The 12,631-nt window shown below is 38.7% G+C and overlaps 1 protein-coding gene across 1 annotated transcript in view; it reads right to left on the bottom strand.

Annotated features, from left to right (window-relative positions):
- LOC134659967 (uncharacterized) overlaps positions 1-11,260 on the bottom strand; it is a 138,340-nt gene extending 127,080 nt beyond the window's left edge. Inside the window, exons 1-3 of the mRNA XM_063515665.1 lie at positions 11,075-11,260; positions 10,782-10,919; positions 6,255-6,404 (exon numbers count right to left, since the gene is read on the bottom strand). Of these exons, the coding sequence (XP_063371735.1) occupies positions 6,255-6,404; positions 10,782-10,919; positions 11,075-11,077 (291 nt within the window). The 5' untranslated portion in view covers positions 11,078-11,260. The remainder of the gene's footprint in view (positions 1-6,254; positions 6,405-10,781; positions 10,920-11,074) is intronic.
- Positions 11,261-12,631: the final 1,371 nt, after the last annotated feature.

Here is a 12,631-nt window from a genome sequence, read left to right as displayed (position 1 = left end):
CCACCCCAAACGCCAAACCCATATTTCAATCACCAAACTCCAGACCCGAGCATAAAATCACAGTCATGGCGGCCACGGCCACACCCCGCACCCGTCATACGCGTCTCACTGTAATGACGTTATGGCGCCTTGATGTGGACATTAATGTAGGTACCTACATATTCCAAATTATATGTTGTGTATTGTCATGGAAATAGGCGAGTGCGGTCGAGTTGATTATTGGAATGTACCACGGGGTTTCGTCTATCTCATACGTACCTAAATACAATAATTTCGATTATCAAGGTTCGCGGAAGGCCTTTTGTGTATAACGCCATCTTCAGATCTATATTATTATGAGTTTCACAATTTACCGCAATCCGAATAATTAATGATTACGCACCCGATTAGAAAATAATGGACTGAAGAACTCTTTTTAAAATAACTCGCAACGTTCAACTCGCTGAATGTTGTCAAATAAAGTGTGAAAATATTGAAGTTTTGAAATACATATGTACCATAATATCGTTTCAACTGTAACTGTAAATAGCTAAAAAGCATGATGAAAAGGTCATTGGCACAAGTCAAACGAAAATAAACTTTATATTAAAGGAATAAAGATTAAGTATTGCATTTCGCGTAAAGTAAATATGACAACATCACGCTTTGATATTAATCTACTTATTGATTTTAGATTATCTACTATTTAAATGGACGCAGATAATAACATGTGATTGGACTTTAAATCGTGGTGAACAGTGAACATGTCGATTAAGCTACATTAAATGGGTTGTAGAGCGAGCGTAGGTGAAGAAAAAACAGTGACGAAATGTGTAAAGTGCCTTTTAACCAAAAACCCAGTGTGAGGCCCGTAGGGAAATGTACATAACTGATTTGTGTTTGTTTTGCAAAGCGACAGGAAAATATATCGACGATATATATCGAGGAAAATATATAATACCTCGGTATTAGATACCTCTCGCATCGAATAATGGTCCCTATGGCAGTTCCTTGAAGTCTCTTTTCGTAGGGCTTAATTAAAAAAATAGTAGCTGTAGCCATCGCTGTACGACCCTTTAAATCTACAATAACTCTGGTTGTCAAAAGTTGACGTTTGACAATTTAGTAACCGTAAAACATATTATGACACCGTATTGCGCCACCTAGTTCGGCTGCCAAACGGTGTATTTCGGTTAACATTGCGAACCACACAAAATTCTTTAGCTGCGTTCAAAAATCATCTTCCTATTTCTCAAAAATCGACTCCCTATTTCTCAAAAATCGATTATCAATGTATCCCCGCGAGTCAAAGTCAACTCCAGTTTACGATAGTAAGTTTGCGTTCAGTGTGCAACCTTGACGTTGCGGTACTATTCAGTTTACGAAGCGGCCCAGAGGGTCTGTTGGCAGACCGCTGGCGCCGAATCTCCAAACTGTGCCAAGATAGCTTTTAAGTCAGTTTCCGAACTATTTGCGCGTCCCACATTTCAGGAAATATTGTCATTAACTTTAGCTCAGATCAATAACCACTGGATTTTGTTATTCTAACATTTCATAATATGTAAATAAGAGAGGATAAACTATTAATTATTATATTAACTTACATAAGGTCAATAAGAGTAGGTAAGTGCGGCTGACCTTCACATCGGGGCCTCTTTGCACATTGATTAGTGTTATTGCGAGTTCATACATCAGCCACTAAAGGCACTAAACGCATGTAGCAGTAAAAGGGCCGCCACACTTATCCGTATGGCACACTTACCCGTATTAACCTTCATTTCAATAATATTTCTTTAATCATTTGGACTAACACCTATGTAGAGTCGCCGAGCCCACGTCGTGAGTATATAGCATAGACTAGGAATCCTCTAGACTGAGCATAGTAAATAAGCTACCCCCTCTGCCACTTATACGGTAGTTTTACTCCATCTTCGAGTCAATCCCGTGCCATGATTGGTCCGTGTCTTTGAACGAACCAATCACGGCACGGGATTCGCTCACCTCGCCCCCCCCGCACCCCCGTATTTTTAGCAGCATCGGTTTCATGAAATAATTGCTCTAAACTCAGTCTAGAGTATATGTATAGTCGTACCCAAGAACGTTTATTACTAATTGTTTGATTTTTTACAGTATCTTGGGATATGAGTGATTTTTTTTGTATGTACATATCCGTTCAAAAGGTTAAGTGATCCCGTTTATGTCATATTCTAACTGCATACAAAATTATATTCACATCCAAAACTACAACACCAATCGATATCGATAAATATCGTTGAAATCCATTAAACTAATTTGGCTGCAGAGCGTAAAATTTAAATTTAATTTGTCACTGAAAAATCCCCCCGTAGCCGAGGTTTGGCGTCATGTCTGCTTCCGCCGCTGTATCCGGCTCCGGTGAAATTGTGTAGCGTCAATTTATTTTTCAATTTAGAAATTTAATTTTAACGTATAGTATTTCGGTGTTAGTTGCCTGTGGAAAGAAAAGTACAGTCAGCGATAAAAGCTTGTATCAAAAAGCGGCCAAGTGCGAGTCGGACTCGCCCATGAAGGGTTCCGTATTTAGGCGATTTATGACGTATTAAAAAAAAACTACTTGCTAGATCTCGTTCAAACCAATTTTCGGTGGAAGTTTACATGGTAATGTACATCATATATTTTTTTTAGTTTTATCATTCTCTTATTTTAGAAGTTAGGGGGGGGGGACACACATTTTACCACTTTGGAAGTGTCTCTCGCGCAAACTATTTAGTTTAGAAAAAAATGATATTAGAAACCTCAATATCATTTTTGAAGACCTATCCATAGATACCCCACACGTATGGGTTTGATGAAAAAAAAAATTTTGAGTTTCAGTTCGAAGTATGGGGAACCCCAAAAATTTATTGTTTTTTTTTCTATTTTTGTGTGAAAATCTTAATGCGGTTCACAGAATACATCTACTTACCAAGTTTCAACAGTATAGTTCTTATAGTTTCGGAGAAAAGTGGCTGTGACATACGGACGAACAGACAGACGGACAGACAGACGGACAGACAGACGGACAGACAGACAGACATGACGAATCTATAAGGGTTCCGTTTTTTGCCATTTGGCTACGGAACCCTAAAAATGAGATTTTTTCCAAAAACTTATTTCTTGTAGGTACAGTACAAAGTACAGACTCGCGAGGTTTACAGCTCAAATATATATAACTGGGCTATTTTATTTAAAGTTGTCCCCAACACTTTTTTTTTCAAATTTGGGATGTTTTATGCTATTTCTTCTCAGAATCAGTCACGAAGTTGACGTTTGACAATTTACTCAGAATCACGAGCTCTTTTGATCCTAATAGAAGAAAATAAGTGTCCCAAAATGTCCATACATTTTTCGATCTTTCCATTTCGTGACCACCATACAAAGTCTACGAAAAATGGTAACGGAATGGAAATAAAAACCTTGCGACACTTTTTTTCTCCTATTAGGATAGAAAGAGCTCGTGATTCTGAGTAGAAATAGGTTACATAGAAATTCACAAATTAAAAAAAAAGTGTAGGGGACAACTTTAAATAAAATGGCCCACCTACTAGTCTTACTTTGCACCTCCAGCACAAAACATGTTAACAAGCCAATAAAACCGACATGCCTTTCAAACGAGCCGTCAAGTTGGTGCGCCGTCACCGTTTCCGGCTCGCATCCGGCGCTTCCGATGTGACTGTGACGTCACGTCCGGTCGGGGCTTAATTACAGCCTGGTTAAAGTGGTTAATGAGGTCTGCCGATAATCAGCCAAGGCTATACAAGGCATAGTTACAAATTTAGGAAATCATAAAATCATTCTGATAGTTGCACACACAAAGCACTTGCCTACTACAGCATATTACATATTGGATGTGTGTGCGATAGCGACTCATAAGTTATTCGACAGTTGACAGAATAGTTGTCAAATAGTGTGAAAATTGGAGCTCAAATTTTTGCCATATTTAGTAGAGATGCCACGAATATTCGGCAACTATTCGGTATTCGGCCACTTTGCCGAATATTCGGAATTCGGCCGAATGTTGCCTACTATTCGGCCGAATACCGAATATCTGATGCCCCTACCTAAAAAGAAAAATTACACAATAAAAATACCAGAAATTAGGTATATTTAATATTTAAAATGTGTTATTGGAAAGTTGTTAAATAGGAAGACCCTTTTTTAAGCATTTGTTGATTATGAAATATTTTATGTTTATCATGGGTCTGATTTGATTGACTGTAACTACATTCATTAGTTCTGTTTTACAAAAAATATAATCTTAGCAAACGTTGTGCTTTGTTGGCGAACAGTTTTCATAATAATTGTGACTCACAATGTTCGCATCTCATGCCGAATATTCGGTCGCCGAATATTCGGCATTCGGCCGAGAGAGGGGCCGAATATTCGGTATTCGGCCAAAACCACTATTCGAGGCATCTCTAATATTTAGGGCGTTAGGTACGGACCATTATCTCTTGTCTTGTCATTATCAAAAGTTGACTGTAAAGTCTTAGGATTAAGTACCTAGTCTATTTTTTTATCCGGTATACTAAAATGACATTTCATAATATGAACATAAAATAACATTCCATACTATGAAATGTAATTTTAGTCTACAGAATAAAAAAATAGACTTTAAGTTCCTATATACATTTTATAACGCAATGTTATGTAAACTCCTACCTGTAATTACATTCAAGCGTTAGAACGATTTACAAATATAGGTGCCTACCTAGATTAAAATTTTGTTAATTTAATAGCAAAGTAATACGATTAACATCATTGCGTCCCACATTTTCTATTGCTCTTTTGAGCACAAGGTTACTAAAGCATTAAGCAAACGAAATGAAGCAAATCTCAAAGCGTCGGCGACGCCATTCTAAAAGGAGTGTTAGCGCTTCTAAACTGGGAGTGCTTTCACACCACGACCTATATTTTCTAATTGGAGGAGTTACGAGAAAGTTTACTTTTTGCACTTGGTGGAAAAAATCTTAGGTTTTAATATCGTGAATATTTCTTGAAGGAAGTTTACTTTGGACTTGGAAGGAGTGTTCTTTAATTTTAATACGATGGAAGTATAATTTCGCAATGAATTTCTATTTAAAATTGTGTAATGTCGTTTAGCTACCCTTACCTTAGGCAAAAAACAGTGGTGGCTCTTTGTACAAAATAAAGCAAAGTTTATAATATATAAAAACAAAACATATAGACTCATATTGTTGTAATAGTATGTGTATTATGTTATTTACCTATAACTAACAAAATAACAATGTGCAAGTCATAATAGGTAGGTACACGAAGAAATTCGTCGAGAACAGTTATGGCGTGGTATGGCTAAAACAGGGAAAAATTAGTGGTCAAAGCGGACCAAACCTGCATACTAGACCAGCACACAGTGACTATTAGATTAGTCATATGAGGTTGTAATAATTTCCCAAAAGGGGTAAAATTTAATATTCTACCAAGTTCCTTTCCTTAAGTTTGTGTTTGAACCACGTTGTCACGTTTGTAGTCTTTGTACCAGTACCTACCACTGTAAGCCGGGTAAGGTACTGTGTAGAGACAGACGTGCTCCGTGACGTGACTATACGTGACTAGCTTCAGTCACCTAATTAACCAATTTTCTGTTGTTCTATAGAACCAACTATCTCTATTGCGGTTTTAGGAAACATCCTGCGAATGTTCGTTGTCGCAGTCCGCCGGAATAAAATGCTTGCTCCGTAATTGGCCCGGTGCGGTAAACTTGCACGCGGAGGTAATTACACCGCGTGTGGTGGCCCCTTTAATATGCGCTTGTTCGTCGTCTACTAGGTGATTTTAAATAGCTTCTTTTCCAAGCATTCGAATAAAATAAGAAATTTATTTTTAGACTACGGAGTTCTGAGGTAACATCGATTATTTTTAAGTCCCATATAACTATTAAAAAATCGTTCCAACTGTTAAATTACAATATGTAGTCGCTAATTACTTCACTATTAAAAAAAGCCAACATTAAAGCTTTTAAAGCCATGCAATGTAATTGAAGAATTATTAAAGACTTATTTGTCTTCAATCCTTTTGCTACGATTGCTTAATTGGTACACGCTACATGCTACAAATAGCACGCTGCCAGCTGGCTTTGCCACAAGCAGCCGAATGCACGCACCGCACGCACGACCGCCTGCTGCGCGCACATGCCCACGCTCACCTGCACCACGCCACTGCTCCCCGGTCGTGCCACCAGCAGCCGCACGCTCACGCCGCGCAACCACCTGCCGCGCGCACATTGCCACGCTCACCTGCGCCACGCTGCTAGCCGGTCGTGCCACCAGCAGCCGCACGCACGCGCCGCATTGCCGCAGCACGGCCGCCGCCTGCCGCGCGCACATGCCCACCACGCACACCGCGCCAATGCGCAGGAGCATGTCGCCGCTGCGGAGACGACCGTCCTGCAAACATAATGAGCTTTAGTATTCAGGGAGTAATATGAGTACGTTGAGTACCGATGGCGAAGGTCTGGAATGGCGAAGGTACCGAAGATTTTCTTGGAAATGCGAAAAATACATATCAGCTACCCTGGAAATACAAACGCTACCGGAAGTCAAACAAACTCCCGTAATTTATGCCGACCGCAGAGGTGCCTAGCGTACAAAATACGAAAGTGCAATCCAACTTTTTTTTATCTATTTTGCTGTTAATTACTATAATGTAAGTCCAACATTAGTCGATTGGCCTTTGACGTAAGATCTCTAGATACCTACTTAATATAGTCATTTAGCATTGCAAACTTTCAAAATAATCTGAGCAAAGTTCTTTTCATAAAAACAAACCTTTTTTTAACCATTTTATGTATACGACCGTATATATTAAAAGTTGCTAACTTTCGTAATCCCATATAACCGAGAATCTATTTTTACCTACTCAGGTCCTGTTTTCCCGGGAATTCTCGGTACCTGAGAAAATATACTACCAATTAGCTACTATCCACGCACATACACTTTGGCCGGAATAACGATTTCCTGCCTTGTTATTTTACTAAACCCGGTTTGACACCCAACAGCAAACCCTTATTTCCTGGCTTTCGTATGTTGTACTAATCATATAACTTTGAAAAATCGATTCAAATGCGAGTCTAAGGTTTATTTGTTTTCCTCTAAAGATATTACATACCAAGGTATACAAAAAACCGACCAAGTGCGAGTCGGACTCGCGCACGGAGGGTTCCGCACCATCAACAAAAAATAGAGCAAAAAAATCGTGTTTGTTGTATGGGAGCTCCCCTTAAATATTTATTTTATTTTATTTTTAGTATTTGTTGTTATAGCGGCAACAGAGATACATCATTTGTGAAAATTTCAACTGTCTAGCTATCGCGGTTCATGAGATACAGCCTGGTGACAGACGGACGGACGGACGGACAGCGAAGTCATAGTAATAGGGTCCCGTTGGCACTTTTCGGTTAAATACCAACCTACCCGCACCCGTAAAACAGTAGCCTTCTTTTTCCCAGGGCTGGTAATAAATTAACTCATCCGGAAACATTTAAGTAAATGAGGTCTCACATTTCTGTAACTTTCACTTTAATTTTAAATTAGAGACCTGCAAATTGATATCGAAAAAGAAACCGATACGATTCGATTCCGTAAATGAAGCCTTGTATAATTTGGTTTTAATTTCAATCATCATTAAATGAAGTGCCTGTCTCTTATTTCTATAACGGTAACTGCTAATTATTTATTGGACTAGCTCCTGACCGCGACTTCGCATGGAATTATAAGTTCCACAGACCACTTAAAGTCAATTCTACTTAGTATAATACACTTATTTTTGGGCAGTCAAAAATTACATTGCGATAACTTTCATGCTGTGAATTGCTGTGTTATCAAAAGGTGAAACTGTTGTAAACTATACCCTTTTTAATTTAAGTGGTAAGGAAAGAAAACGCCAATGAAGTGTCTTGAGGGGCACGGAAGTGTCTGAGATTTCCGATTGCGGATCGCTTTGAGTCGATTTTAATTAAAGATCTCGGATTTGAGCGAACTTGGCTTCTGAAGGATGCGATTTAACAGTAAGGGCTTAAGGTGACCGGTTTCTGTAAAGCTTCTGTTTAATATAAAGATAAATCAAACTAAATAAAAATTACAAATATTAACACCAAAAATTTGAAATTATCTTAGTTCTCTTTAACACTCTTTGAACACTGGCCTTTATATACTTATTAGTGTACTTAAGTCATAATTAACAAACACTCGGAATATAAAGCACTTGAAATTAAAAAATTGCTGAAATATTAACATAGAAATTATGCGAATAATGGTTTACGTGAGCAGGATAGAAGTTAGAGGCTAGTTATTTATGAGCCGACTATTGACAGCGACTCATTTCAGTCCTTTGGTATTTGTGAGGAGATGAAAATCAACTAAAGTTTAGTTTATTGTATGTAGTTTTATTTTTTTAAATAGAGTTCCATTTAGGTCAGGATTTTTCAACTAAGTTAAATCCGCTTTTAAGCATGGGGGAGGAGATGGAAAGGAGTATGGTAATCAGAAGAAGTAAAAACATAGTACAAATTTTACGTTATAGGTATATATAGTCATACTCCTCCGTTATGTAAGAAGAAAATAGTACATTAACATTACATACCTAGGGAGGCGAATTCGTGAATGCTCCAGATCGCAGGTGTTCGTGGCCCGAACCGAAGGTGAGGATCATAAATATGCGATCTGGGGCTTTACGAATTACCGCCCGTGGTTTGTCTAAAGTTTTATGTCTTGCCTTGGCCAGGAAGTGAGATTTTCTCCTCGCGTAGCGGGAAGAAAATCCCACTTACGGGCCTAGGGTGACGTAAAGAATTTTGTATGAAATCTGTTGCTCAGCAACAATTTATATAAACGTGATCGTTTTAAGTCTTGGAGGATATAATCAAACGGAGACGCCATGTCTGTAATTTTCTGTACAAAACAGTCTGCCGATTTTTGCGGGGGAGGGGAACGTCAAATGTATGCGTAACGTAAAAATAGCCATGTCAGATAAACGTCAGTCCATACATTGTGTATGACCGTTGGCCGCCTATTTTCGACAGAGGGGAAAGCCTGTTAATGGCTACTCCGTTTAGTTGTATCCTCCAAGTTTTAAGTGGTAAGAATAGGTGACTTACGCTAAGTTAAGGCATGTTTTATTAAAAAATAAATATATTACTTTAATAATATTTAGTACCTACTATAAAGGTTCGATGTTCAATGTTCAACACTGAACAATAAGCACTGCCTAAGTATACAAATCTTTCAATAAATAACGAGGTGAAGTATACACCTAAACCAATAGAAAAAGCTCAAAAACTTTTTTTTTAATCCCTTGGAACAAACACTACCTATCTAACAGTATACTTATGATAACTATGCGTATAACGTATTAATATCAAATTGATAAAATAGAAATATGTAAGTAAGTATTGATTGTAATATCTGAACGACCCTAGTTGTATTGTTTACCTGGGAACGTTAATATTTCTCATCAAGAAAATTGTGTTTTCCTTTGGACCACTTAAATAAATGAGTTTTCCTTTACGGTTAGTTCTTTCGCTGTGGTTATATTTTTGTTTACAAACAATATCGAAACTGTTCAGCATAGCTTCGACGTTGGACCGACACGGAATTATGCAAAGTACTTGTTTTCTTGGAAATGCAAGTGCATACTTTATGTAATAGCATTGACAGAGTTGTAAAATATTTACGATAATACGTACCTAATCACTAAACAATCATAGTTTCAGAGTTTTGAGACTGATACTATTGTTTATTGTTGAGTTGGTCTTGTATGTATGTATAAACTCTTTATTGTACAAAACACAAAACACAAATTTATGGCACAGGATAGGCAGTACAAAGGCGAACTTATCCCTTTAAGGGATTTCTTCCAGTTAACCTTTGAGTAGATGAGAATTGATGAAGAACGGTAGACAAATATAGCACTGAGTACAATAGACTAGAGGAAAGTCAATAAAATTATAAAAGAGGGCGAAAATAAATAATATAAGATAAAAATTAGAAGTAACAATATTTCAAATATAAATAATACCTACGTTATATATAATAAATATAAAAAAATATATATATATATAAAATATCTATAGTCACGAATAAGTTAATTCCGGTCCGATAGCCACAGCTTTTTTAACTGCCCCTTAAGCGACACAACGGACTGCGATTGCCTTAAAGAGGGAGGCAACTCATACCAAAGTTGAACAGCTCGTACTGCAAAAGATTTACCATACGCACGAGATTTGTGATGAGGTGTTGCCAGTGCAAGATTGGTACTCGATCGAAGGCGATGGCCACTACCATCTGCCAAAAACTTGAATTTTTGTAAGAGATAGAGAGGAGAAGAAGGAATAAAAAGAACATTAAAAAGAAGAGAAAGAATGTGCAGATCCCTGCGACGGCGGATGGGAAGCCAATTAAGTCTTGTTGGACTTTAAGTATTATTAAGTAAGAAATATAGTCATAAATAATCGCCCGCCGACGATGTTACTTACATGCTCGCTTGACTCCTGTTACGCTCACCCGGTCAGCCACAGCACATAACAGCACGCTCTTAACCACGACGCCCGAGGAGCGGCCGCCCACGATGTGAGGCTCGCCTGACCGCGGTCACACTCACCCGGTCAGCCACGCCGCCCGGCAGCACGCTCTTGACCACGACGCCCGAGGATCGGCCGCCCACGATGTGAAGCACGCCTGACCGCGGTCACACTCACCCGGTCAGCGACGCCGCCCGAGGAGCGGCCGCCCACGGCGTGAGGCTCGCCTGACCGCGGTCACACTCACCCGGTCAGCCACGCCGCCCGGCAGCACGCTCTTGACCACGACGCCCGAGGAGCGGCCGCCCACGATGCCGAAGGCGAGGCCGGAGCCATCGTTCACCAGCTCCACCGCCTCCACTTGAGCCCACTCCCCGAACACCTGCTGTTAACGAAATAAATATTACAGTTACGTTCTTCTGAAGACATGTCAGCTGGCCTACCTACTACAGTTACTCGCGAGTGATAAATTATCGTATCTATAATAACTCTTCAAACTCTTCACTCTCGATCCTGTCTCAAGATTCCCCCCAAACTTACCATAATGCGTTTGCTCCGCCGCTTGCTCCCAGGCCTGCGCGAGCGAGTCTCCGATCAGCTGACCTTCTCCGCCATCTTGACCTCTCACTGACAGCTCTCGCGGAAACAGCCGAGCGGCGATCGGGCGATTTCGGTCACTACGCGTGAGCACACGTACTCGCACATTGCGTTTCTAACTGCTTTTTAACAGGTAAGTATGTAGTAATTGTTTTTCTGGACGTTAAGGTTCGATGTCGACGAATAAACTGTAACAAAGAAATGCTTAACTAAGTAAGGTTTGCTGGAAATGTGTTTTAGTTCAATTGTTAAACCCATTACGACAAAAATATTATTTTATAAAATGGCTCTTAAGGAACTCTAAAACTAGTCCTCGAGCATTAATTTAAACACTAAGCGAGCTTCACGCTTACTGTCGCATTTTTATGGTTACGGCACCCTTCGTGCGCGAGTCCGACTCGCACTTGGCCGGTTTTTTAATTTGTTTAGTAAATAGGGTAGTATAAGGTAAGTAGTAGAATATGGGACCGATTCGGATTTTGAAATAGACATCTACAAGATAACTTTTAGACGTCACCAAGATACGATAACGATATGTTTAGATCTATAACCTGTCAAATTTGACATTTTTGCGATTCTCAAGATACTCTTGAACGAGTTCCACAAGATATGACTTAGAGATCCAATTCACATCTAATAGATATCTAACACTATCTAACGTAAAAGTGACATTGGTTGCCCGAATTGAGCTGCAAAAGAGAACTAGTTGAAATCTAAACTATAACGTATCTAGAATGGATCTAGTACGTGTCGTCTCTTGTGAATATCTTGAAGTTCGAATACGACAGTATATATAAAGAATGCGTTTGGCCGCTACATTTCTTGCCCATTAAATGTAGACTCGCGACGTTTCAAATAAAAAAAAAGTAAAATCCTAACGGCTCTTTAAGAATTCAGTGATTACATTCAGAAAGTGAAATTAAAGATTCCGAGAGGAAAAGTTCAGAGCACTTGAAAAGTTAGAGCTTTTTTCAATTAAACTTCGAACGAATTAACATTTGGGAAATTCTAGAATGAGACTTATTGATTGGTATTTAATTTGAATCACACCTTACGTACACCAACTTTTGCTCGCGTAACTAAATTTGAGCCAGCGCCAGGCTGTCACGATAATTATACTTACATTGGTATACGATTTTAATTTAAGAAATGAAAAATTCAGAACATGGGCAAAATAAATCAAGAGATGATTAAACCCTCATTTTGGGGTTTTAAATCCAGGAACAAAAGTTCAAAATTAGACAATTATTCCCTGAGCACCAAGGCCTCAGGGGCTCGAAACATTTACAATAGCAAATAATAGGTTATAGTATACAATAGCATCATTTGGTGATACTAGAATACATAGCAAGAATCTTGGCAAGATTTACTGTTTAGCAGGTGATCTAAAGAATATTTGGGTCCATTACGTTCCAATAATTTTAAAAGTAATTACCTACACTATAATATAAAAGAGATAAATTATATTTGGAACAAAGGGTACCTAACATATGTAAAAGT

Source organism: Cydia amplana, chromosome 2 (genome assembly GCF_948474715.1).
Source record: "Cydia amplana chromosome 2, ilCydAmpl1.1, whole genome shotgun sequence".
Classification (NCBI taxonomy): Eukaryota; Metazoa; Arthropoda; class Insecta; order Lepidoptera; family Tortricidae; genus Cydia; species Cydia amplana.
This window is presented reverse-complemented; position numbering and strand designations above follow the sequence as displayed.